Source organism: Hipposideros armiger, unplaced genomic scaffold (assembly GCF_001890085.2).
Source record: "Hipposideros armiger isolate ML-2016 unplaced genomic scaffold, ASM189008v1 scaffold_404, whole genome shotgun sequence".
Taxonomy (NCBI): Eukaryota; Metazoa; Chordata; class Mammalia; order Chiroptera; family Hipposideridae; genus Hipposideros; species Hipposideros armiger.
In genome coordinates this window covers 1,012,956-1,039,307 of record NW_017731754.1, presented here as the reverse complement: position 1 = coordinate 1,039,307, position 26,352 = coordinate 1,012,956, and the positions used below count along the sequence as shown (strand labels likewise).

General features: G+C 42.8%; 1 protein-coding gene across 1 annotated transcript in view; it reads left to right on the top strand.

The window, feature by feature from the left end:
* Positions 1–417: 417 nt before the first annotated feature.
* LOC109393995 (solute carrier family 22 member 2) overlaps positions 418–26,352 on the top strand; it is a 28,583-nt gene continuing 2,648 nt past the window's right edge. Inside the window, exons 1-10 of the mRNA XM_019663749.1 lie at positions 418–1,175; positions 2,567–2,670; positions 8,159–8,313; positions 11,025–11,193; positions 16,025–16,139; positions 17,325–17,431; positions 18,740–18,954; positions 19,795–19,903; positions 20,436–20,548; positions 24,086–24,185. Of these exons, the coding sequence (XP_019519294.1) occupies positions 765–1,175; positions 2,567–2,670; positions 8,159–8,313; positions 11,025–11,193; positions 16,025–16,139; positions 17,325–17,431; positions 18,740–18,954; positions 19,795–19,903; positions 20,436–20,548; positions 24,086–24,185 (1,598 nt within the window). The 5' untranslated portion in view covers positions 418–764. The remainder of the gene's footprint in view (positions 1,176–2,566; positions 2,671–8,158; positions 8,314–11,024; positions 11,194–16,024; positions 16,140–17,324; positions 17,432–18,739; positions 18,955–19,794; positions 19,904–20,435; positions 20,549–24,085; positions 24,186–26,352) is intronic.

Genomic DNA, 26,352 nt, shown 5'->3' with positions numbered 1-26,352 from the left:
CTAGTCAGAAAGGCCACTTCTTAAACTATACAAATGTCTAACCACTCTGCTGTACCCCTGAAATTAACATAAAATAATAGTGAATGCCAAAAAATGAAAATAAAAACAAAACAAAAAAAAGCAGAATTATAAAATCTGGACAAAAACCCAAACAAGCAGCCCCAGCATGTGTCTGCATGCACTTGCTGTGGTTTATAGAACAAGCCCCGTGGTAGAATTTGCAAACCACTTTGAACGCAGTTCAAAGGCCACGATTCCCATTCCACTCGCGAAGCAAAGCCAAACGCGTGTGCATGCTCTGCAGCGCTTGGAGAAAAGGTGGGCTGTGTACAGGGTGAGACACGAATATGTTAATTTCCTGACACTTAGTTTGCTCGGGGAAGATTAACAGGTCTGTGCTATGCGAACGCGGTCAGGTTTCTCACCGTGTGAGACAGAGGCAGGATTGTTTGTGGTACTGGTATGAGGTAGCGACACACTCTCAGAGAGTGATGTTACAATAAACACAGCACCTCGCCTTCCTACTTGCCAAGGGCGCTTCAAGAGAGCTGCAGGACGCACACCCACCGGAGCAGTGTGCAGCTGGAGAGGAGCCTGACCACGAAGAGGTCTGGACCGAAGGCTGTTCTCTTTCTAAAGTGAACTCACACTCACCCTTTGACTTTTGGTCAAGAGTTGTGCTGAGCTGGCTGCAGCCTCTCTTTCCAGTTACATTTGTCCCAGCCGAGGGAAAAGCGTTAAGACGTCTCCTGCCTCCGCTAATAATGCCGACGGTGGATGACATTCTCGAGCACATAGGGGAATTTTGCTTTTTCCAGAAACAGACGTTTTTCCTCTTATCTCTGCTCTCAGCCGCCTTCGCCCCCATCTACGTGGGCATCGTCTTCCTGGCCTTCACCCCGGACCACCGCTGCCTGAGCCCCGGCGTGGCCGAGCTGAGCCGGCGGTGCGGATGGAGCCTGGACGAGGAGCTGAACTTCACGGCGCCGGGCCCGGGGCCGGCGGGCGAGGCCTTTCCCCGCCAGTGCCGCAGCTACCAGGTGGACTGGAACCAGAGCGCCCTGGGCTGCGTGGACCCGCTGGCCAGCCTGGCCTCCAACAGGAGCCACCTGCCGCTGGGCCCCTGTCAGCACGGCTGGGTGTACGACACGCCGGGTTCCTCCATCGTCACCGAGGTAAGTGAGACAGGTCTTAGAAACGACAGAGCAAATAGTGCAGCTTGTCTTAAGGAAGAAGCCAGTAAGGCCTACACATGCTCTTTGGACTCAAAGTATCTTTTAAAATCCTAATTTCCGACGGAAACATGCAGCCTCTTATTTGTCCGGAGCAGATAAAACTTGATCAAATTCAGGCAATAAGGACTCTGAGGTATGCAACTCTCAGCAGTAAGAAATGAGGAAAAGCATAGGAGAATTCCTGGAAATAATGCCAGGAAAGGGAAAACTTGCCAAGTCTCCTCTTTTTCTGGAAGCCCTACCTCCCCCTCTATTCTTCTATCAGGCAGATGGACTCTTGAAAGCTCATGGAACTCACCTGAATGGTGCCTTACTGTGATATGATGTACTTTTCTCTTAAGGGCTATCTTTTCTATTTAATGTGCTCAACGTGTCCATATAAAGCCATTTGGGGTGGGAGTTTATGCTAGGGTACTATTATGTTACTAAAAACTACAGACAACAATAACATCTACTTGTGAAGCCCTATTTCAATAAATATAGAGAAAAAAATAGAGACTTGTTTTTATTAGAGGCAACGCAAAATGAGGGGATGCAATTATTCTGAAAATACAGAGAACGCCAGTTGCCTGACTTAATTTAAAAAGACTGCTTGGATAATGTGAAGCTATTCTGTATGGAGAGACATTTAGGTAGAGGAGCCTTTCTTAAGGATCTAAACTGGTCTGAAAGTTACGTGAAATGTGGAAGATTAGATTTAACACCATACAACTCTAAGAGGTTTCACAGCATGGCTAATCTCATCCCTTCGTACAGCGATGAGGAAGCAGGCCCAGAGCAGGGAAACATTTTGCCCAAGGCCACAGAGTGAGCGAGTTCGCAGTGAGCCCTAGAAATCTGATCCCCTGACTTCCAGGCTAGCACCTGTTCCTCCTTTGACGCTGCCTCTGGTTCCAAATGAGAGCAAAGGTAACAGCCTTTGCAAACACTCCTAATCCCCCAGTTTTGAAGAGACAGCAAAGAGATGCCAAACAGCCCAACCTCCGCTGGGCACATTTGGATCCGGTCCACAAACCTATTTGCCTCTGTGTATGAAAATGAGAAAGAAAACGGTTTTGTGCGTAAATGGAGATTACCCAGTTTCAGCTGAGTTAGCCTACAATTGAGTTTAGCCTCATGACATACTGCCAGATGGAATGCTAAATAGATTGTAGGACAAATCTTTTTATCGGGTAGAGAAAATTAATATAATAGCAAGAAAACTGGGCTTATGGCCTTTCAGCAGCATCTGTTCAACGCACGGGATACATGAGTCCCCCAGGCTGAGTTGTGTCTAACAGGAGTTTGTTTTCTTTCTCTCCTGACTCGGGACCCCTTTCGCCCCTCGGCAGTTTAACCTAGTGTGTGCCAACTCCTGGATGCTGGACCTGTTTCAATCGGCGGTGAATATAGGATTTTTTATCGGGTCCATCAGTATCGGCTACATAGCAGACAGGTAGGTGGGGGCCACGGGTTCCAAAATCACTTGAGTTCACCTGTCCTTGCTTGAATACCATCCTTTCCCAAATCACACAGACTACAATTGCCTGGCCTACCATTGGTTGTCTTGACAATTTCAGAATTTTTTTCTGTTGCTTGGATAAGCATGGCCGATGCTTTTATTTTCCAATGTTCTGGGTCATAGAAGGATGTTTCAATATTAGGCAGCAGTTTTCCCTTGGGGGGCGGGGAGAGGAGGGCTATCCAGAAGCCTAGAGTTAGAAGGAAGACTAATAAATAGATGGCTTGATCCCTTTTGTAATTCCCAGCTCATTCTTTGAGGACCTCTCATATTCCCAGAGCCAGCGCAAACTCTCCCTACTGCTGTCCTTACCTTGGCCCAGGGGATTGCAAGCTTCCTGAATTGGGGCCCTTGGGCCAGATGTAATTATGAGCATGGTACCTAGGATGAAATTTGGTGACAGGGAAGCGAGTCTGTCTACACTGAGAGAGGTAACTGTTCACTTCCATAACGTCAGTGTCCCTGGAGGGAGATGAGGAAAGCCTGTTCCATGTGGAACGGCCAGCAGATGGTCCTCTCGGATGGTCTGTGCATTCAGGGGCTAACATTCAGTGACTCGGGCTAATCCCGTATATGTTATTATCCATCATTAGAGAATCCCAGATTCACTGTGCTGAAAGTTCCTTATAACATGCATCTTTGCACTGTTGATGACCAGTTAGATATTTTTAGGAGTCCTCACAGGGAAAGGAACAGAAAAATTTGCTTTAACTTGATTAGCACTTTCGATAACTTGGCCATCAGGGCTAATTATTCAATACACATCATGCCAACTGTTTATGGACTATTTTCCATGTGCCAGGCACTGCTCAACATTCTGAACAGTATCTTTCTCTTTAAACATCAGTCGCCTGGTGAGATAGTGATATATAGATATATATAATTTTAATGGTAAATAAATGGTAAAGTAAATATACTTTATGCTTGTTGTTCCCCAACTATATCTAGGATAGAGATAAACCCAAACCTGTGAGTATCATATAAAATGTAAACAGAACATTTTCTCTGGTTATCTTATATTGTCAGGCTGGATTAAAATTTACAAACGTGTTAAAGATTGGTAAGGATGGCTTAATCTATCACACCCCCAGGGGCATCTGCATTTTCACAGCCCAACCCACTATGGCGGCAGGAGAAAGGAAAGGGGACAGTTGAGATGCTGGGCCACAGGTTCCATCCATCACACCACTTCTTTAACTGTCTGCTCAGCTTCCCTTCAAAGGCTCTCTCTGGAACTCTGTGGGAGACTTGTGAGGTGAGAGGAAGGTCATTCACTTTTGTTTTTATTGCTGTATAACTGAGGATGGTTGTTTGGAGATGACCCCTTAAGTCTGCAGAGACACACTGGCAAGGGACGGTCCAGAGTCCCTCGAGCTCCGTGAGTGGCTGTCTGGCCCACTGGCTCCTTGTTCCCTCTCCTCTCCCTCCTTCCCCGTAAGGTGCAGACACTAACACTAACAGCACGGAAGTGAGCAAATAGGTAACCTCACAGCTGGTACAATAAATGAGTTAATTATTCTCATCCCACTCGAAGAGTTGGAGACAGGTTATAATTCTCCACTGACAGTGCATTCCTGACTTACAATCCCCAGTCAATTATCCACCTTTTCAGATGACCTCATTATTTTGTTCATATTGTTTAATTCTCCTATGTAAAGTTGATTACTCATTATTATTCCCAAAAAGCTGTGTACATATCTCTGGGGTGTTCTTTTTTCTTCAACTGTCTGAAGTTTTGTTGGTTGTTGCCCCTTTTTCTGTTCTATTGGTGCATGCATGTAAGAGTGTGAAATAAGATAACAGCTATAAAGTTCAAAAAAAGGCAATTACCTTTTGCATAATTAATGCTATTTCTGAACAATTTTCAGATTTTATTCAAGAATCTCATGGAAACCCATTTTATGCTATAGATTAAATCAATATTAAATAAAGTAGATCGGGGCCAGCCGAGTGGCTCAATTGGTTAAGAGCTCGCTCAAGAGTGTGAGCTCTGAGCAACAGCAGTTCGAGTCCCGCCTGAGCTGAGCTGTTGGCAGGATGACTCAGCTAAAAAACAAACAAACAAACAAACAAATAAATAAATAAATAAAGTAGATTGTCTTCTAGGACAAATTTTTAAAATATGACCTGACAGTTGATTAGGCTCTTTTAAAAGAAAACCAGGAGGAAATTATGAAAAAATTGTGAATAAGAATACTGAGTCTTACACCAACTTTCTGAAGGTCAGCTTTGCAAATGGACAAAAGGATGGAAGGAAGGAAGGAAGGAAGGAAGGAAGGAAGGAAGGAAGGAAGGAAGGAAGGGAGAGAGAGAGAGAGAGAGAGAGAGAGAGAGAGAGGAGGGAGACATATGTTAGAGAATTTGAAAATAAACTTTTTTTTAGGTGTCTAATTTATTTCATCATCCATAACCTCCTAATGATTTTGAATATCACCTGATCCAAAAAAAGGGATCTCTCACCAATTCCATATTTTTTACTCTATTGATCAGTAATTATAAGTGCTATATTTAGTGGCATGCTGTAAATGTTTGACAACTGGCTCTCGGAGGGAAGAAGTCCCAATTTGTAGCATTTGCTGACTTCCATGGTGTTAATATTTCCATGGTGGTCCATTGCAAGCTATCCAAGTGAAGTCACTGAACACAGAGTTGGCTAGAAATATGCACCATCATATAGTATTCTCACCATACAGACACACAGATAGATGTAAATAACACCATGAGCATAGATAATGGTCGACCACAGTGAAATAATTAGGAAGCAATAAATTTTGCATAGTCATTACACTTGTTTTTAATATAATTGGCTTAATTGTAAGTGTATAATTTAATTTTTAATAATGGCTGTGTTTAACAATTAGCTCACAAATTTTCCAAAAATCTAATAATCAGCTCTCAAAAGCCAGCACCGCACAGACTGGATTTCATGGTGGAACTAGAGCAAAGCAAAATCAAAGTCCCAGTGGGTCACAGTCAAACTTACCCAGCTATGTGGAAGCTTCTAAATCAAGTTCTCCACTACCTGCTCTGTGCCAGTCACTGTATTGGGTATCCTCGTGTGCTGTACTTCAGTTAGGATCATAACAGCCTTTAAAAGGATATTTTATTATCCTAAATTTGCAAATGAGGAAACTGAGGCTCAGAGACATGAAAGCAGTTCTTCCCCAATGTTAATGTGCATATAACCCCCCACCACCCACCACCCCCAGTGACCTTGTTGGGATTCTGGTTCTGATCTGGTAGGGCTGGAAGGACCTGAGAATCTGCATTTCTGACCATTCCCATGAGATGTCCTTGACCTTGGGCCACATTCTGTGTAGCAAGCAGCTAAAGGACTTAAGAAGCCAGCAGTCCCGGAGCCCTCCCCCTGTCCTGTTTTATCTCTTTGGTTTCATTGAACCACTGAAGGGGTTTTGTTGCAGGGGGGAAAGTTTCAAACCACTATTCTGGATCTCCAAAATAAGCCATACACTATTATTATTATTATTATATTATTATTATTATTATTTTAATAGCATTGTATCCAGTGAAGTTTTTCTGCCTGTAGATTTGATTTTCCAAAGGTTTTCACACTCTGAGTTTCAAATGCTGACCAGTCCCCTCTCATCAGCCACAGGATGTTGTCCACCTACCTACAGGGCTGTGGCTGATGCTCTCTGGCGTGCCCGCGTCATCTTTGGGAGTTAAAGAGCTATCACTTGAGTACATGTTTCTAAACTCTTTGAGGGTCAAGGAAGGGGTTTGGGTAGAATGGGAGAAGAATGGCTAAAACTTATACTGAGATGTGACTTTGGAAAGCTTTGAATAAAAAGGCCAATGGGGTATATATTTGCAATGGGGAACCCCTGATTGAGAATTAAAAAACAATGTGGTCAAAACAGGGTTTTAAGAAGTGTAGTGGTTTGCATTTGTTGCTAATCAGACTGCTTGATCTTTAAATTTCAGTTTTAAAGCATTAATATTCCCAAATAATTATTAACAATGTTGTGGATTATTTTCAAATGGTCAGTTCGTATTGAAATTGTCACTAGAACATAGTTGTCTAAAACTAAGAGTCGCCAGATGGAAGGGGGGGTTGGGTGAAAAAGATAAAGGGATTAAGAAGTACAAATTGGCACTTATAAAATAGTCATGGGGATGTAAAGTACAGCATAGGGAATATAGTCAATAATATTGTAATAACTATATATAGCGTCAAACTATGCTAATTGAAGTGATCACTTCGTAAGTTATATAAATGTCTAGTCACTATATTGTACACCTGAAACTAATATAATATTGAATGTCAACTGTAATTGAAAATATTAAAAAAAAATAAAAGAAGAGCTGTAATCACAAACTGTCCAGCCACCACCCCGAATGTGCAATGTTAATAACACGAAGCTCTAATGACTATTCAGTGCGAAGTCGATAAACAAAGATTTAATAAAACCGTGCTTTCTATGAAGAATTCTTAAAATATCGACCAACAGCTAATTAGGGCATCTCTTAGAACAAAACCAGGAGATCATGATAAAAAACGTGGACATAAGAGTACTAAGCCCCGAGTCAACGTTTTGAGAGGCAGCTTTGCAAACAGAAGGAAGGGGCGGGGGAGGGAGGGCTTTGTGCCAAGCTCTTTACATGGAATATCTCCCTTAATCTTCTTGTCATCTGGGTCAGAGAGTTCTCTTCCAGATGAAGAAATTGAGAAAGGTTGGATAACTCTCCCGATACCATAGTAAGTGGCAAAGTCCAACCCAGGCTCCCAGGTTTCCCTCTGCTCTGTGTCCTGAGACACTCTCCAGGCCCCACACTGATGAAACCTAAGTCTGTCAAATAAAACTGTGTGGAAGCTATCTTCCCAGGGAACGCCATAACAAAGGCCCTGTAGGATGGCAACATGTGAGGTGACTGACAGGTGGAGAGACACAAAAGATTGTTTCCATGGAGCTATGCAACTACCACAAAGTCCAAGAGCAGTGTTTCAAAAGAAGGAGTATACCAAACACTGAATTTGGTTTTCTCTAAAGCGAAAACTCTTGGGTGGGCAGTTAGCTGAGACTGTTCGTGCGGAGGCCCCCGCACCTAGGGTGATGGAAGACCTACACAGGCAGGCCCCTAGGGCATTCAGCTCTGGGTGGCCTGGAAGAACCACCCCCTCCCTGAATACACTCCACAGTGTGGGACTGGAGAGACGCTCCAGTGCTGGGGTGAATGGGGCTATTACACTTAAAATGTACCCATAGTGGGCACTAATGAAAAGTCTTGACCAGAGCTGACCTGAAGTCGGGCTCACCTGGTGGGCATTAATTCGTGTTTCCTGAATTTCCATAATTCAGAGTTAACCTCCACTTTAGGTTTCCATATCGTCCATGGATTTTCTACAACCTTCATACATCTACTCTAATTCTCTTCGCTCTCTTTGTTTTTCTCCTGGCAGGTTTGGCCGTAAACTCTGCCTCTTGGTTACAATCCTCATCAACGCTACATCTGGAGTGCTCGTGGCCATCTCCCCAACCTATACGTGGGTGGTAATGTTTCGTCTGATCCAGGGACTGGTCAGCAAGGCAAACTGGTTAATCAGCTACATCCTGAGTAAGAATGCATGTGGTTGCAGCTGGGGCGACACACGGTCACTGCTGCCAAAATATAGCCAGGTGGGGGGTAGCGGTGTGGAAAAAATGACTTGGCTTCAAGACAGCATCGAGAGATTTTTTTTTTTCCTTCCTGTATCAGAAGAATTTCTAAAATCTTTTCAGTCAACTCATTCTGCATTCCTCCTATAAAGAAAACAATGAAGTCGGGAGTGAGAGTAAACATGCCGTCCAGCTTCTTATATAACTCTTTAGGAATTTGTGTTTTCTGTACCCTGGGGTGTTGCAGAGACAAAAAAATGTAGCCAGCCAGGCCTTTACATAAAGTTCAATGATGAGAGATACGTTAGATTTATAAGGGACTTGAATACTTTGCATAAATCCATTCTAGTGAACCATAGTTATCCTCAATTTCTATACAAGGGAACTGAGGCTGTAAGGGCTGTGGTCAATCGAGGTTCCTCAGTCATTTGTAGGACCAGGAACATCATTTACATCCTACATATTAGTAGCCAGAGTTAGGCTTAAGCTCCATGGAGTACAAGAGAATATTTGAATTCTGACAGCATAGCATCTTTAAAGCAATATTAAGAAAAATCACCGTCATTATTAGATCTTGGGAAATTATCCCATCATTACTTTCTCTTTGGCTACATTCAAGTAGCATCCATACCCAGGAAGATGAACACTCTGAAATTGAGAAAATTATAATAAAGCTCTGATTGCACACGACAGAAGTAGAGTATGTGTGCTTAAAATTTTACCTGCAAAGTTAATTAGAAAAATTCTGTGAGATTAAAAAAAAAGATGGCTATATGAGTATTCATAAGCAGTAATAAGAAATAATACAGAGGGATTCCATGTAAACTTTACCTCAATTTATTGAGCGTGTGTGTGTGTGTGTGTGTGTGTGTGTGTGTGTGTGTGTATTCGTATGCATGTGTGTGTTCTTCTTCTAGTCTCATGGTCTCTGCTATTCATATTGCATCATAATGAACATAATATGCTTATTATTTGTCACTATCACTGTCTGAGAAATAACACCTAAAGGGGAGGGCTAGATGGCACCCCATCCAGAAAAGGACAGAGAAAAGAGAAGGGTCTAAATAATCTAAATGACCTGTAAACTGGGCAACCCCTGAGCTCAAATAGAGATCAGCATGCTATGTTAAAAAAAAAAAAAAAAAAAGATGGTGCTTAATACTATTAGGTGCCTGTCATGGCAGGCATCTAATCTATGTTTGGTCAACAAAGGAGTTATTACAGTTATTTGATTAATAATTTGGTTTCTAGAACACATAATACCATGTTTCCCCGAAAATTAGACGGGGTTTTATATTAATTTTTGCTCCAACAATCTACATTTATTCACTTATTTATGTACAAAAATCTACATTTATTCAAACAGTCATGTCTTGCTGATGATCTCAACTGGGATTTATGTTTGGGGTAGGGCTTATATTATGAGCATCCTGAAAAATCATGCTAGGGCTTAGTTTCCAATTAGGTCTTATTTTTGGGAAAACACAGTACATAGAAATATGTTCAATTCAAGTCTGTACATTTAAATTTCAGCAACAGTTAATTTCAGCTTTCCCCCATTAATTTCTTTTCCAGTCCCTCTGAATGTCCTGGAGAGACAGACCCCTTGCTACTAGACTTTGTGCAACCCCACCACCCTCAGATCCATCCGTGACCCAACCACTTTGAAAGACAGACATTTCTATTTATTGGGCAATTGCACAATTTTGTTTAACACTGTTATAAAACACTTTTGAATAATTCACAGTAATTTATGGAAATATTTTTAGGATGCATTTCTGTTTGGTTTATAAATGATTGAAGTATTTAACATAGTTACCAAACATTGAAAACAAAAACTCTGTGGCTCATGGAATATCTGACATTTCAATTCTAGTACCTTTGTGATATAAAAAAAATACTATTCCCTAAATTCATGTACCACAGACTTCATACATCTGTCATGATGTAATCATGGGATAAGGTAAAGCTAATTATTCTTCCATGAGCAGTGACATGCTGATAAACTGGGACTTGGAAAATAAAAATGCTGATTTATAGTGTTTTCTGATTTCTAAGTTGTAACTACTCCCACCATGACAGATTTTTAAGACACCAATGGATTTAACAACCAGCTTGCAAAATTCCAGAAAATTTGAAGATCAGTTTTTGCAAGCTGTACTAGCTGACTCCAGTCAGCTTAAAACTCATTACTAGGTTTTTAAGCCACTTACACATATTAACAGGATCACAAAGGAAATGTTTAACTAAGTCATATTGAGGTATTCATTTATGTAGAAAGTATCTACAATCTAAATTTAATGTTTGAGTCACTTATTCAGGTCTTAAATTATCACTGCCTTATTACTTTAGGTCAAAATTTTTTATGTATCTAAAATACAATTGCACTTGTTCATGAGATTGTTCTATAAATCCAAAGTTTTGCTCATCTTGGCAGGCCTTTCACCCCATCTAAGGTGGGATTATAAGATTTTATGTTAATTAATGCAACAGCAATAATTCTAACAAAATGGGCCCCAAAGAACACTTAAACTTTTTTCAGAGAGCTGTATAGAAAATTCTAGAATTTGGACTACTTCCTTGAGAGGTTGGTATTCTAGTTTCTGCATAGTTGGACAGCCAGCTCACTGTTGTACTGACTTACTCTGACCACATGGGTTCTCTCCGCAGTTACAGAGTTTGTCGGACTGAGCTACCGGAGAACAGTGGGGATTTTTTACCAAGTCACCTTTACCGTTGGGCTCCTGCTACTTGCTGGGATAGCATATGCCCTTCCTCACTGGAGGTGGCTGCAGCTCACAGTTACTCTGCCCAACTTTTGCTTCTTGCTTTATTATTGGTAAGTCTGTTTGGAACAAAAAAGGAAATGAATTGAAATATTTTATTTCTATCTTCCCTAATGCACAGCATTCTTCTGAATTCTAAGGTTTCCTTCACTCTCTTGTTTCACAGGAAGCTCAGGTCCACGTTTCAGGGATTAAAAACCAAGAGGTTCAGCCTGCCCTCCCTCTGGAAGTCAAATGCCCCTTCACTTTGGACTTAAGAGTTTTATAACTTGGACCTTACGTTTTCACAGTATTCATGTGGTGTTTAAATTAGCTCTGAGTGGCTGTGATACCCTTTGAAGAGATTGACAATATTACTGTTTGTATTCTGTCTCTCTTCAGAGAAAACTTTAGAATAGAGAAGCTAAGTATCGCACTTGTGTCACCTCTTCCCTATATCCATGCCCAAAGCAGACATCCCCAATCAATCACAAGCAGTCTTTATCCCAGATAAGGCCAATATGGCACCCCCCACACACAGACCATACCAATCAATCAGCTGCCAGGGCAAGTCAAATATGTTTGTCACGCTGCCTAAGGGAAATGTGGGAAACAGTAGAAACAGCAAAAACTATCAAAAACCTCTAATGCGGGGTTACCTGAAATAAAACACAAAGGATGCTGGATTATCAACCGTCTCTCTCCCATGCAACAAACCCATGTATTTCATTTCTGGGCATCTCCACTTGTTCTTCCCAGGGTTGTCCAAGAAATAAACACCTCCACCTTCCCAGGAAGCCTGTTCCTCCTCCAAAAACCAGTAAAACTCTGAGAGTGATCCTTAGCTCCCTCCTTATATCCATTTCTACCTCCTTTCTGTCTCTGAATCCACCCCTTTTTTTCCCATTCCCATTAGGAGTCCATGATTTCTTGCCTGGATTGCTGCAATAGACTCAGAACTGGCCTCTTTGATATTTGCTTTACCAGCCTCTAATCCTTTTTTAAAAATCCAGTTCTACCATGTAACTCTCCAGCTTAAAAGTCTCAGTGGTTTTGTTCCTTTCAGAATAAAGGCCTTATACTTTAGTGTGACAGAAAGGTCCACCTAGTATCCACGTTCTGGCCACCTCTGAAGCACTTCTTCTTGCCACGTTCACCCAACAGAATCACATTGAATTGACTTATAATTGTACCAGCTCCATGATGGTACAACATTTTCAAAACATCACTCAAGATGCAGAGTAGAAAACAGGTGTTTTTGTGGAATAATGGAGGCAAGGGGATCAGGTGAGAGACTATTGCCGTAATCCTTGCAGGAGAGGACAAGGGCCTGAATTAAGACAGACGTTGTGGGTATGAAAATGAAGAAAATTATAGACAATACTAATAAAGTGGCGATGACAGAGCTTGGTGATAGACTGAGTGTAAACGTTTAGAGAGAGACAGTGCCACGTGGATGGCACCCAGAGTGTAGGCTGTGTGTCTGCGTGTTGGTGGGAATACCGTGTCACGTCCTGCGTGGCAAGGGCAAATGGGACACGAGAGGGGCGACGCAGATTGAATAAAGAGAGAGACAGAAGTAAGATTTAAGTGCGAGACCAAGGGACTCAGCCTTCAGAGGGTCAGACTGAGCCACCGAATCGGGTCCACGCTAGGTTTTTATTGAGAAGTAAAACTGCTGTTGATCAGATTAGCATCCGTTTGAGGTCTGTGCCTCAAAGCCTTATCTATTAACATATCCATTATGTTCCAGCATATGCTATGCCTTCACATATCCACCACATAGCCCCAGGACACCTTGTTACTGTGTCCTCCCAGAGGAGATTAACTGTTAGCATTCCAACAGGTCCCAATACACCTTGAGACACTCCCCAGAGGGAGTCTTATCTGCCTCTCCAGTCATACCGAGGCTTTTCTCTCATAGCTAATGGGATTAGAGGGCTAAATGGGGGGGGGGACGTGTTTATAGAATTCAGCTGTCAGGCAACAATACTGTTCATAGAGAGAAGGAACACAGGAGGAGCGGGTGTGCAAGGAAAGGTGATGAGGTGAGCCTTGGACATGCAGAACTCTAGGTGCTGGAAGGACCTCAACGTGCAGAGATTCACATCTTTGCTGTAACTATGGGGACGGATGGGTTCACGCCGAGAAAATGAGCAGGACAGGGAGAGGAATGGGGATGGGGCAGAACAGGAGGGAACACCAATTTTTGAAAGCCAACCTAAGGACAAGGAGCCAGGACTAAAGAAGGAGGTGGCACCGTCGGCACGAAAGGAGGAGTTACAGGGACAGAGGAGGCATGGGAGTCACAGGAGGAGGGACCCAGTGCAAGCCTCACCTTCCCTGAAGCTGACCCCGGTCAGCCTGCCCAGGCGGGCGCCTCTGTCCCATGTGGTGGCATTGTGCACACATCTCTGCAACCTTCACATTTCCCTGCTTGCTGGCATCAACTGTCCACTGGACATCGCATGGCTTGATGGTGTGTCCCAGTAGGCTGTCAGCTCTTTGAGGTCAGGTAACATTGGGGGCCCTCCTGCCCAGCTTCCTGTCCAGGGCTGGGGTCCTACAGCAACACCCCCGACAGAGGATGATGCAGCCTCCGCGTGAGCACTGTCCTGGGTAATGCTAACTCCGTTTCAAGCAAGCCGTTCTCCTGCAGAATCCAAAGCTCAGGTTCAAGAGCAGGGTCACTGGACCACAATCTACATTCCTGTAAAGTCTAACCAGGGTTCCTAACTCTGCATTTAAAGCTTCAAAAAATTACTTTAACTTCTATTCTACCAGTCAGTTCTTTAACTGTTTGGATATGCCTCTCAGAATCCATCCAGACCCTCCACCTCTAGGCTAGCCATTTCTGGGTCCTACCTCCTCTGACCTGGTTCCCAAGCCCTTCACCTTCTTGGCCCTTCAGCTCAGGTAACAGCCAAACTGACTCTGCTTCCTGAAGTGTAGGCGGCCAGAGCTGAACATGTATGCCAAATGTGATCTAGAAAAACTTCCCTGTGACGTCACAGCAGAAAGGACCATGCTGTGAGCTGTGGGTTGACGGCCACTGAGCATACAAACGCTCCTGTTCCTGATGTCAAGTCTTAACCCAGGAATTGTTGACTCCTCCTCTGTCCATCGCACTCCCACAAAAACATGCGCTGGGTTTCCTTTTGAACCCTGCCTCTCAGAGCAAACCCCCCGCCCCCAGTGATGACCCCAGCTGGGGCCTGCCTGACTCTCCCCAAGAAGGACTCCAGAGCAGTCCTGCCCCCTCCTTTCTCACAGTCCCTCCTCCTCCCTCCCACCCTGAACCAGCGCTCAAAGCGACCTCTCCCGACACAGCCCCAAGTGGCTATAGTCCCGCTCAAGGACATACAGGGGTTCCCTTTGTCCTTCTAGGTCAAGCTCAATCTGTGCAGTCTGGTTCATAAGTTCTCTCACCATCTGAACAAATGCTTATCTCATTCCTTTAAGAAATCAGTTCTCAAAATAATATCCATCTAAAATATTGCTTCCCCCCATAAGGGCCTGCATACTCCCATCTCCACCCTGCCTGTGAGTCCTCACAGCTAACAAGCCTGGTGCCCACCTGAGCTGACTTGCCTCTCCCCGCAGCACAGACCTGGGTATTCAGCCACACCCTGCTTTGTGGTTTGCTTCCCATAGTTCCACTGGGAACTCTGGAGAGAGGACCCAAGGCTTCCTGCACAGAGCTGAGCAGAAGTCCGCATTTGAAGGAGGAAAGAATCACATATGCCTCTGCACAATTTTATAAAAATGTTTTTCTTATGGCGAGGGCTTTTAAGACCTACTCCCTTAGCAACTTCTAAATATTCAATATAGTATCGTTAACTATAGTCCTCATGCTTTGCATTACATCCCCAGGACTTATTTATTTTACAACTGGAAGTTTGCACTGTTTGACCTCCTTCACCCCCTGCCTCTGTCAACTACCAATCTGTTCCTTGTGTCTATGAGTTTGGTTTTTTTGTTGTTTTTTATTTAGATTCCACATATAAGTAAATCATACTGTATTGTCTTTCTCTGTCTGACTTATTTCACTTGGTATAATGTCCATCCATGTTGTCAAAATGGCAAGATTGTATTCCTTTTTATGGCTAAATAATAGTCCATTATATATGTATATATAATATATATCACATTTTCTTTATCCATTCATTCATTGATGGACATTTACGTTGCTTCCATATCTTGGCTATTGTAAATAGCGCTGCAATGAACATCAGGGTGCATATATCTTTTTGAGTTAGTGTTTTTGTTTTCCTCAAATAAACACCCAGAAGTGAAATTGCTGGGTCATGGGTAGTTCTATTTTTTGAGGAACCTCCATACTGTTTTCCATAGTGGCTGCGCCAATTTATAATCCCACCAATAGCACACAAGGGTTCCCTTTTCTCCACATCCTCACCAACATTGGTTAGTTTTGTCTTTTCGATAATAGTCATTCCACCAGGTGTGACGTGCTATCTCATTGTGGTTTTGATTTGCACTTCCCTAACAGCTAGTGATGTTGAGCATCTTTTCATGTACCTGTTGGCCATCTGTATGTCCTCTTTGGAAAAAAATGTATATTCAGATCCTCTGCCCATTTCTAAATCGGATTTTTGGGGGCTTTTATGCTATCCAGTTGTATGAGTTATGTATTTTGGATATTAATCTCTTATCAAATGCATGATTTGTAAATATCTTCTCCCGTTCAGTAGGCTGCCTTTTCACTTCGTTGATGGTTTCCTTGGCTGTGCAGCTCTGCACTGTTTTATTTCCTTTGTGGCCCACCCAAACCTCACTGAGTAAGATCCCTCACAGAAATCTGACTATGGCTGCTAGCGAGGGCGGGGTTCTGTAAGATTTCCCCCTCCACTTAACAGTACTGATAACACTTGTACTATACCCTAGGTGCATACCTGAGTCTCCGAGGTGGCTGATCTCCCAGAACAAAAATGCTAAAGCCATGACAGTCCTTAAGCACATTGCAAAGAAAAATGGAAAACCTCTGCCTGCCTCTCTTCAGGTGAGCCAGCAGCTGAAGTATTAAGTCAGGGGTTCCAACCACCTTCTCAAAGGGGTGCCACCGGAGGGGACCGTCTTATGCAACTGGATGTTTCTGTTGTACTAAGATGATCAGTTCCCCGGTCAGATACGTTAAGCAGATGGAAAAACATAAAACTAAAAGGAAACCAAAAATCATTTAAAAGTCAAATGAGGAGCTTCTGTCGTGTGCGTCTCAAAACTGTGCTGGCTACTCACACCTTAGTACCTGATGCCTTCTTTACCTGTGTGTCCGTCAGCATCCTCAGGGAAGGGGGTTTTCCCCAGAGGAGATTCCCAGGTCAGTAAAACATATTTTCAAACACAATAACTTCTTGGAATTGTGGATAGAAATTGTCCCCGGATGTTTTAAGCAATCCCCTACCTCCTTGAACAAGTTACCGAGGTGTCTGTTTTCTTGGCATTCAGTGTTTTGCCATTAGCAGACCTCACCACCTTTAACTTAAACCTTTCATCCGACAGGAGCTGGAAAAGAGAAAAATGTATTAGTAAATTATGTCAAAATAAGAATAAATCATTTCTGAATGAGGATCTAAGATGGGTTACCCATGAGAATTTAAGATTTTACATAACATTCATCACATTTAGAACGAGGAGTTGGGATTCAAAGGCCTTTCTTCTTCACTTCCTCTTTGGTTTCTGGGTGGTTGACGTACACGTTCTTTTCCGCTCATGTTCAGCACAGCATCAATGCTTAGGTTTATATCCATGCAGAGATTGGTCAGGGAACAAAGCTTGCGTGAGCTGTTGTCTCGTCCGAGTTCAGAGGTCACGTGATGGCAATAAGTCCAGTCACCGCTGGTCTCGCTAGAGTTTTCTTCCCCTAGTTTCTCTGGCTTTCACACACCATCATTTGGGCCTTGATTTACCCACCGTGCTTCCCCCACACAGTGTCACTTTATGTACGTGCTTGAGTTATCTAGCTTCCCTGTATCCCTTCTTCCCCTTCTGTGAAATGGGGTGAAAAACAGAGACCCTACCTCCTAGGATCGTTGTAAAGACTAAATGAGCTCGTGTGTGTGAAGGGCTTAGCATAGTCCTGGGCATATAAGTACTCAGCAAGCGTGAGGCACTATTGTCACTTCTGTATGACCCAGGGACACCATCACTAAATATACAAAGCCGTTCCTCTTATTTCTACTCGTAGAGCCTCAGACCTGATGAGGAAACCGGGGAGAAGATGAATCCTTCATTTCTTGACTTGGTCAGAACCCCTCAGATAAGGAAACACACTTTGATCTTGATGTACAACTGGTAAGGAATATTTTTCACAATATTTTTTCACAAATCCTTCCACATCCCAGTCATCCACATGGAGCGGGGGACAAGCGCACCTTCAAAGCATAGCCTAGTTCTCGTATTAGCATCAATAGAGGGCAGCAAAAGGCTCCTTTATAGCAAGCTTTCCGTATACCATTTTTCTCAGACAGATATTGAAATCTACTTCAAGCCCCAAAGCCTCAATCAGTACATTCTCAACCTTGGCCTCACCTTGGCATCACCTGGGAGATTTTAAAATACCAAGGCCAGACCCCTCCCCCGCAAGAATACTGTTAAAATAATCAAGGGAAGGGCCCAGGAACCAATATTTTTAAAATTCTCCAGGAGACTCTGATGTGTAGCCAGAATTGAGAACCATCGGTATAGATGAATTGATGATGGGTGTACATCTGTCTCAATTGTATAGGACTGGCAAGGAAAAGGCCTTTCCCCCTCTTTTCTGCCTGAAGGGGAAAACAAAACCTTTGGAACAAGAATGAACCACAGGAGTAACCCACTGACTCCACAGTCCAGTGAGCTCAGCGTGACCGTTTTCGCTGCCTGCGGGTTGCTCCCGGCTCTGAGCTGTGTGCGGTGCCCGAGCCTTCCTCACTGTAGCACCCTTTGCTTTCAGTGTGCAGCGTTCAGATGACTCACACTGGCCGACAGAAGATTGATAGTCACTGACAAAAGCAAAGCTCATCGGGAATGAATTTAGCAACCTTCACCGTATGGCATGAGAAATGCACCCGTGAAATTTGGCCGCATTAGCCTTCTTTCCTTTTCTGAATCATTGTGACTCTTCCCAGTTGTCCTCATATTTTCCATGACAGACCATGAGCACTTTCAGCCCACAAAACTAGAAACATTGTCAAAATGTTATTTGTATCATGGCAGAAGATGAATCACCATTTGGTGCTCTGGTGTCCTAAAATTTGAATTATTAATAAGTAGTCAACCCTTTGGTATCGATTGTATTAGAAGACCCCAGAGAAATAATTAACAACCATTAATAACCCAATAGAGTTTTACTAAACAAAATCATTCTAGTAAGACATTTCTTCTTGCCTTTCAACTTGGCCAGGGGATGCTGTCCTAGTTTTTCCGCTCTGCTGGTTGTGGGGTCACAGCCAGCCACCACAGTGGGTCAGATAGTGTCAAAGCAATGGAATGGAATAGCCATAAGGAGATGACAAAGAAAGGTGATCTGCTATCAACTCTCATTTTTTCCAGAAGCCCCCCCCCGCTTTCGGAGACTCACTCTTGGTGCTTCGCTTGACCTGAGCTCTCCTCTTTACTCAGGTTCACGAGCTCTGTTCTCTACCAGGGCCTCATCATGCACCTGGGCCTGGCAGGGAGCAATATCTACCTGGATTTCTTGTACTCCGCCCTGGTGGAATTCCCAGCAGCCTTCATCATCATCGTCACCATTGACCGAATCGGTCGCCGTTATCCGTGGGCTGCATCAAATGTGGTAGCAGGCGCAGCCTGTCTAGCCTCGGTTTTTATCCCTGATGGTAAGTGTCAGGCCAAGCTGGGGTCTTGTTTTCTAAGATCCTATGAAGAGGGGTGTCACAGCCCTTTGATAGGAAGACCGTGGAATTCACCATCCAGATAGATTTAGAAAGAATGAAGACAGTATCTGGGACCTTCCTGACAAACCCATAGGGCCACCCTGCCTGGAAGAACAATCAAATCCCGTGTTTGCCTGACCTAGTATAATCACACCCAACTGTGCTCTGATGTGATAAGGAGGACCCTGTGACAGGCAGTCAGGCCAGCCCAAAGCAGAGAGCATGGGCTTTGCGGCAGAACAGGCCCAGGGTTGGTTTGATTTCAGCACTTCCCAGGTATTATTTGGGAAATCCCTTTGACCTCCCTACACCATTCTGTAGAATTAATAAGAATACTTAAATGAATGCCATCCATGAACAATTATTCAGTTCCTTTCTTTCCTTTTAAAATACTTTCTCAATGAATGGGAGCAAAAGCCGGCATAACATGATCCTATAAGCAACATGGAGCTTTGTTTGAATCCTCTAGTTATTAGCAGTTACTTAGAATCTGCCCATATTTTTGCCATTTCTTTTGGGTGACCTCTATAGACTAATGCTGGCCCAGCTTTTAAAACTGGTATAATTCTTTTGGCATTAATGACTGCGGTTTAAAGTTAAGAGAGTATTAGGACTGTGTCTAAAGTTAAAACAAACAGACGGAAATACGCTGACGTTGTCTTGAGTCTATAGAAGAACTCTGCTTTCTTGTCCCGTTCTGGAATGTGCAAATCCCCGTCTGGAACCCTGTTTGAAGATCAGGGGTCCTGTTCTCTATGTGTAAGTGGTGTGTTTGTCCCTCAGATCTACAATGGCTAAGAGTTACAGTCGCATGCTTGGGCAGAATGGGGATTACGATGGCCTACGAAATGGTTTGCTTTGTCAATGCGGAACTATACCCCACATTCATCAGGTGAGCACACTTTCCTCTGCTTGAAGAGGGTGGTTGGGGCATTTGCTTCTTGGCTCAAACTACCACAGGTGCCAGCCGAGGACACCTTACTTTTCAAAACACAGGGTAAGAGAGCATGAGAACATCTAAAGGTAGGTCACACCTTCACACTTACAGCCTGGGGTAAAATACAGGAACTGTGGTGAGAACAGAAGGTAATGAATTGCAAGAGAGTGATTACCAAATGGCCACAAGGGGTGGTGATCAGAAGCAACACAAGCAGGACCATAGAAACAGAGAAGTTAGTGATGAAAGTGGAAAGTGAAAATCGCCCCCCAATTAAAAATCTTCAAGAAAGTTAGTGTAAAACAAATATAACAGAATATGAAACAGTGTACTATATATCATTTATGTGTATTGAAAATAATGTGAACACATTTTTCAGTTCACAGACATTTGAATGATTTGGAGAAGTATTTACTTGGGTGTGGGGCAGGAGCTAGCTACTGTACTGTGATAAGTTAAAAAGTTAAATCAGTTGCCTGCATTTCAGGAATCTCGGTGTCCTTGTCTGCTCCTCAATGTGTGACATCGGTGGCATCATCACGCCGTTCCTGGTCTACCGGCTCACCGACGTCTGGCAAGAGCTCCCACTGGTGGTTTTTGGTAAGAAATCCTAAGAGAGGTCTTTGAATGAAAACCTATTTTTCTAGGGACCTCTATTCTTCTACCTCAAAATAGGCGTCATGCCTGTCAGTAATTACTAAATATGACTAGTAATTAGTAATACTATTAGTGTTAGTATACTAGTATTTGTAACACTATTAGTGTTAGTAGCAGTTACTATCAGTAGCTACTAATACTCAAGTATGGGACTCATTCAGACCCTTGCCTGCAGAGGTACAAAGTCGAGAAAGAACAAGATGAAAAAGGTTGTCTATCTCTCCTCGCTGATTTCCACCCTTCCTTGGGTGTCTTTATCAAAGAGCTCTCTTTTCTGCCTCCTCTGTACCCAGATGTGGAAAAATACAAACTCTTTACTCAATCGCGTTAAAGAAAGGCTGTTGACATTTTGCAAAGGGCCATTTGACACCCAGGGAAACAGGCCATGCTTTAGCACCGTGGAACATCTGTGTTGGTGTTGGGCACACTTCCTCACATTCCTCAGGCAATTAGCTCTAAGGAGGGCTGGCTCAGCACGTCCCTTCTGACGCTGCAGGAATGTACCAAGGCTGAGCCCTCGCATCCCTGACCAGCTTGGAGGAGAGAAAGTGACAGGGACAAGTCTAAGGATCAGCAATTAACACAAAGAGGCATGTGTTGGACAGGAAGTCTGCAGACTGTGACAGGGGACTGGGAACCACTTCCATTCATTCAACACCCATTGCCTTTCCCCACAGCTATGGACTATGGGACAGATCCTCTCCTATGTACACACACACACACACACACACACTTCCAGATTCACACACACAACATTCACCTTCTCATGTTAGCTGGAACGCCTCAATGCACCCATTTCAGTCTCCTTTCAGACCCATTCTGAGTCCGTTTTCATTTGGCAAAAATGTAACACTTTTCCCCTTGGGCATACAACACTCACTTAATTTGGGGGGGAGGAAGGAAGAGACCCTCTCAGGTGCACCCCAGGGGAGCGCCCCATGCTTTTCTCCACAAGTATCTCTGCTCATTCCTCTTCTCAGGGATTTGTAAGGGGAAATTTTCCACTGCTGTAGATCTGCCAGTAACAATTCCAAACCATTGATAGAACTCACCCTCGAAACAGGCCCAGTGAATTCCGCCACATTCCAACTGAACAGCGACATGGCCACAGTTGATAGAACACGAGCTCTGTATCCTGAGATAACCATAACATGGTCACAGAATGGCTGGCACTGCTTACGGGACATCCATGCCCCAGATTCCTTCTTCCCCCAGAACTGGCTGAGGGACCTGTCCCCAGAGTCCCCTTTTCACCTTAGGGAGTGCCGTCACACCTTCTGGACTCCTTCCTTTCAGGGAACAAGGTGGAGGTGCCTCAATTTCCACCACCCCCTTAGGTGGGCAGTGAGTGATCAGTGGGTCCCTGGGAGATTTCTGGGTAGAGAACAGACGCTTCAGCTTCTCTGAGCGCTATTTAATGAAGCAGCGCGAAGTCGAAGCCCGGGAGCACCACTGTTCACCCTCCCTCAGACCTCACCTTCCCCTCGAAAAAGTAAAGGATTTTTCATTGCATTTCAACATTTCAAGTACACTCTGTGACAATTCCCCGTTTAATTGTTGCTGGTAGTTTCAACTTCCCTCGCCAGTCTTTTTAATCTGAGTAGCTAGCAAAACTAATAGTTTTCCATTTTAACTTCTTTCCCTTTCTTTTCCACATAATAATGGCATGCTACTTGTGGTCTTGAAATAGCCAGACACAGAAATCTAGAAGCCTGAAAATTGACAAACCCACTTAAAAGAGCACTGGACAAAGTGATAAGGAATGCTCTGCTTAATTAGTCTTATCTTTGCAAATATAAAATGCTAAATGGGTGATAATTCAGTTACTCTATTGTATCCGCTTCCTAATTCATTCGCTTCAGAGAATGAAAGCCAGCTGCCTGTGTTTACCGTTTGCATGAGTTAAATCAAATGCCTCTTGAGAGAGGTTTGGAGAGATTTTGAGAGGTTAGCTATTTAGCTCTGGCTTGTGGCAGGCCCTGCTGTAAGCACTTAATAAACAGGAATTCATTTCAGCCTCAGCACAAGCCTGTGAGGTAGGCATATCACCCCACTTTATGTAGGGGAGTCCGGACCCTCAGGGACACTGTAGCACTTCCCAGGGCTCAAAGACCAGTAAAGTGGGTGTCGCAACTGGGACCAGTCACCCAGAGCTGCACCTGGCACACAGAACCACTGCGCTCTGGCCTCTATGCTGTCACTTTTTAAGGATGCAAAAATGGAGTCCAGCATGCATTTTTCTGTCACTCCAAAACTACTGAGGACCTACATCCCACTTTTTGCACTCTATTACAGAAAAACATATAAAAATGTAAATTTAACACCCAAAAACTTGTATTCGAATTTAAAGAAACTAAAACACTATAATATTTATAATTACCTCCCAGCACAGGCAAAAAATTGGAGCTGGAGATAAAGGAAAAAAGAACAACAGGAACTTATTGAACACCTGAATTCAAACTCAAAGTCCTGGCTATACTTTTTAATGTTGTTATCCAAGGTCAGACAATTAAGTTGGCGAACTCATCCTAGAAAAAGTGCTACTTACCTTATTGCTGAATATCACTACGGTCACCTTCCCCTTGGGAAGCTATGCACCAACGCCAGCGCCTAGTCCACCCTTCAAAGCCATTTGGGAACTCTTTTTCTGGATTGGTCATCAGAGCTGTCGTCATATTACCCTTGATGTCCTGAAAGTCATCAAAATGTCTTCCTTTCGATATTTCCTTTCTCTTTGGGTAAAGAAAGAAGTCATTGGGGGCCAGATCAGGTGAGTAAGGGAGGGTGTTCCAATACAGTTATTTGTTTACTGGCTAAAAACTCCCTCACCGACAGTGCTGTGTGAGCTGGTGCATTGTCGTGATGCAAGAGCTATGAATTGTTGGTGAAAAGTTCAGGTCATCTAACTTTTTCACGCAGGCTTTTCAGCACTTCCAAATGGTAAACTTGGTTAACTGTTTGTCTGGTTGGTACAAATTCATAATGAATAATCCCTCTGATATAAAAAAAAAGTTAGCAATATCATTGCAATAAGTTCGAGAACTTAATTGTCAGACCTCATACAGTAATACGTGATTCATTACTTTTATTTGCCAGTAACGATCCAAGTTTCTGACTCCTTTTCATCACTAAGTGCTTTATATTGGCAGGGTTATGTTCCTTCTTTTCTTAGAGTTGATTTTTTTTTCAGAGTTATTTTCTAACTCCCAAGTATCTTAATATTATAGTGGCAGTGTCCTCTAGCCTAGAATAACCTTGACTTAAAATGTCAAGTATTTCATTTCCCTATAAGGAATTGTAATCCAACAGAGTTTGGGATCCGCATAATATTTATGATGGAGAACAGGGCTGTCAGATGGCAAAGAAATTCATAAGTATAGGAAATCACACAAAAATTTTTTTTAAGAAATAAGGGGAGCTCTAATAATAGAGCCTGAATGTGTCTGTTCCTAATGTGATTTACATCTGTTTGGCTTTCAGCTGTGGTTGGCTTGATTGCTGGAGGACTGGTGTTGCTGCTACCCGAGACCAAAGGGAAGACTTTGCCCGAAACGATTGATGAGGTTGAGAACATGCAGAAGTAGGGAGCCGAAATTCCTGAAGGGACTATTCCATACATGTTTGGGGCCAGCTCTATAGCCAGTGGGAAGGAAAGATGAGGTTGAATATACACCTCATACCACACATTGAGATCAATGCCAATGAAATCAGACTTAAGAGTATAAAAAAAAATAAGTAAAATAACAAAAATACTAGAGGAGAATACCTTTATATTTTCATAGTGGGGAAGGTCTTTGTAAATATGGCCAAAAATCCAGGACCCATTTTTTAAAAGATCAATAAGTTTGCCTTCATAAAAATTAAAAATTCTGCATTGAAAAACTACCATAAGCTTTTAAAAAAATAATAGCAAACGTGGAGAAAATATTTACTCCTCTACAAAGGACTAATTTCCCCAATGTATAAAGAGCTGTAACAAATCCATAAGAGCAACTACCCAATAGAACAAAATGAGTAAAGGGCTTAAACAGATAATTCAGTGAAGGAAAAGAAAAACAGCTCTTAAATATATAAAAATATGCTCAGCCTCCTTCATAATAAGAGAAGGACGAATGAACACTGCACTAATTTCCACTTGGATTGTTGAAGACCAAACTGCTTGGGAAAGAATGTGGGGAAATTACCCTACATTGCCTGTAGGAATAGAAATTTGATCAGCAATATGACAAAAGTAAAAGAAATTACAAGTGTGCATATCAATTTACCAAGCAATTCCACACTTCTAGGAACTTACATGTGCAAAGTACAGGATTATTTTTAAGGCAATTTTTTTATTATTTAACAAAAGACTGGAAACAAACTAAATGACCACTGATTGGGAGACCAGTTATATAAATTATGGTATGTCATTTAATTAAATACCATACAGCCATTAAAAAGAATGGGGTAGCTTTATATACACTAACAAGGAAAGTTCTCCAAGACATATTATTAATGAAAAAAAGCAAAGTATAGAAAATATAAATTCTACCATTTGTGGGGAAATAAGTGAAAAATATATATGTATTAAATATATACAGATATTTACTTGTATCAGATACATGAGTATATACTATCTATGCAAGAACCTTACCATTGGCTGTCATAGAATTCGGTGGCTGTGAGAGGGAGACCTTTCAGCACATACTCTGTTGTTCTTGCTGAATTTTGAACCATATGAACCTATTCAAAAAGTAAACAAATAATCTAAAAAAAGAGAAATGTATATGATGCACTCCCCACAAGTTTGTTGCTGCTGATATTGTTGTTGCTACTATTGTTGCTGCTGTTGTTTCTAACTGTTGCTGCTGCTGCTACTGTTGTTGTCACTACTGCTATTGTTGTTCCTGCTGTTGCTTCTGCTATTGTTGCTGTTGTTTCTGGTGTCACTGCTGTTGCTGTCCCCGCTGTTGTTACTGCTGTTGTTATTGTCACTGCTGTTGTTGTCACTGTTGTTGCTACTCTTGCTGTGGCAACTGTTGTTATTGCTGCTGTTGCTGTTGCTCTTGTTGCTCCTGTAACTGCTGTTTTTGTTGTTGCTGCTGTTGTTGTTGATGCTGCTCCTATTTTTGTTGCTGCTGTTGCTGTTATTGTTCCTGTTATTGTTGTTGCTGCTTTTGTTGTTGCCACTGTTGTTGTTGCCGCTGCTGTTGTTGCTATCATTGCTGTTGTTCTTGTTGCTGCTGTTGTTGTTCCTGCTGTTGTTGATGCTGCCGCTATTTTTGCTGTTGTTGTTCCTGCTGTCACTGGTGTTATTGCTGCTTCTGTTACTGTTGTTGTTGTTCCCATTGTCAGTTTTGTTGCTGCTGTTGTTGTCACTGTTGTTGTTACTGTTCTTGCTGCTCCTATTGTTGTTGCTATTGTTGCTGCCATTGCTGTTGTTCCTGCTGTTGCTGCTTTTGTTGATGCTGCTATTGCTGTTGTTGTTGTTCCTACTTTTGTTGTTCTCACTGCTGTTCTTATTGCTGCTGCTGCTGCTGCTGCTGCTGTTGCTGTTGTTGTTCCTGGTATTATTGTTGCTGCTTTTTTTTGTTTTTTTGCTGTTGCTGCTGTTGTTGCTGTTGCTGTTGTTGCTGCTGTTGCTATTGTTGCTGTTGTTCTCACTGTTGTTCTTGCTGCTGCTGCTGTTGTTGCTGCTGTTGTTGCTGCTGCTGTTGTTACTGTTGTTGCTGCTGCTGCTGTTGTTGTCACTGTTGTTGCTACTATTG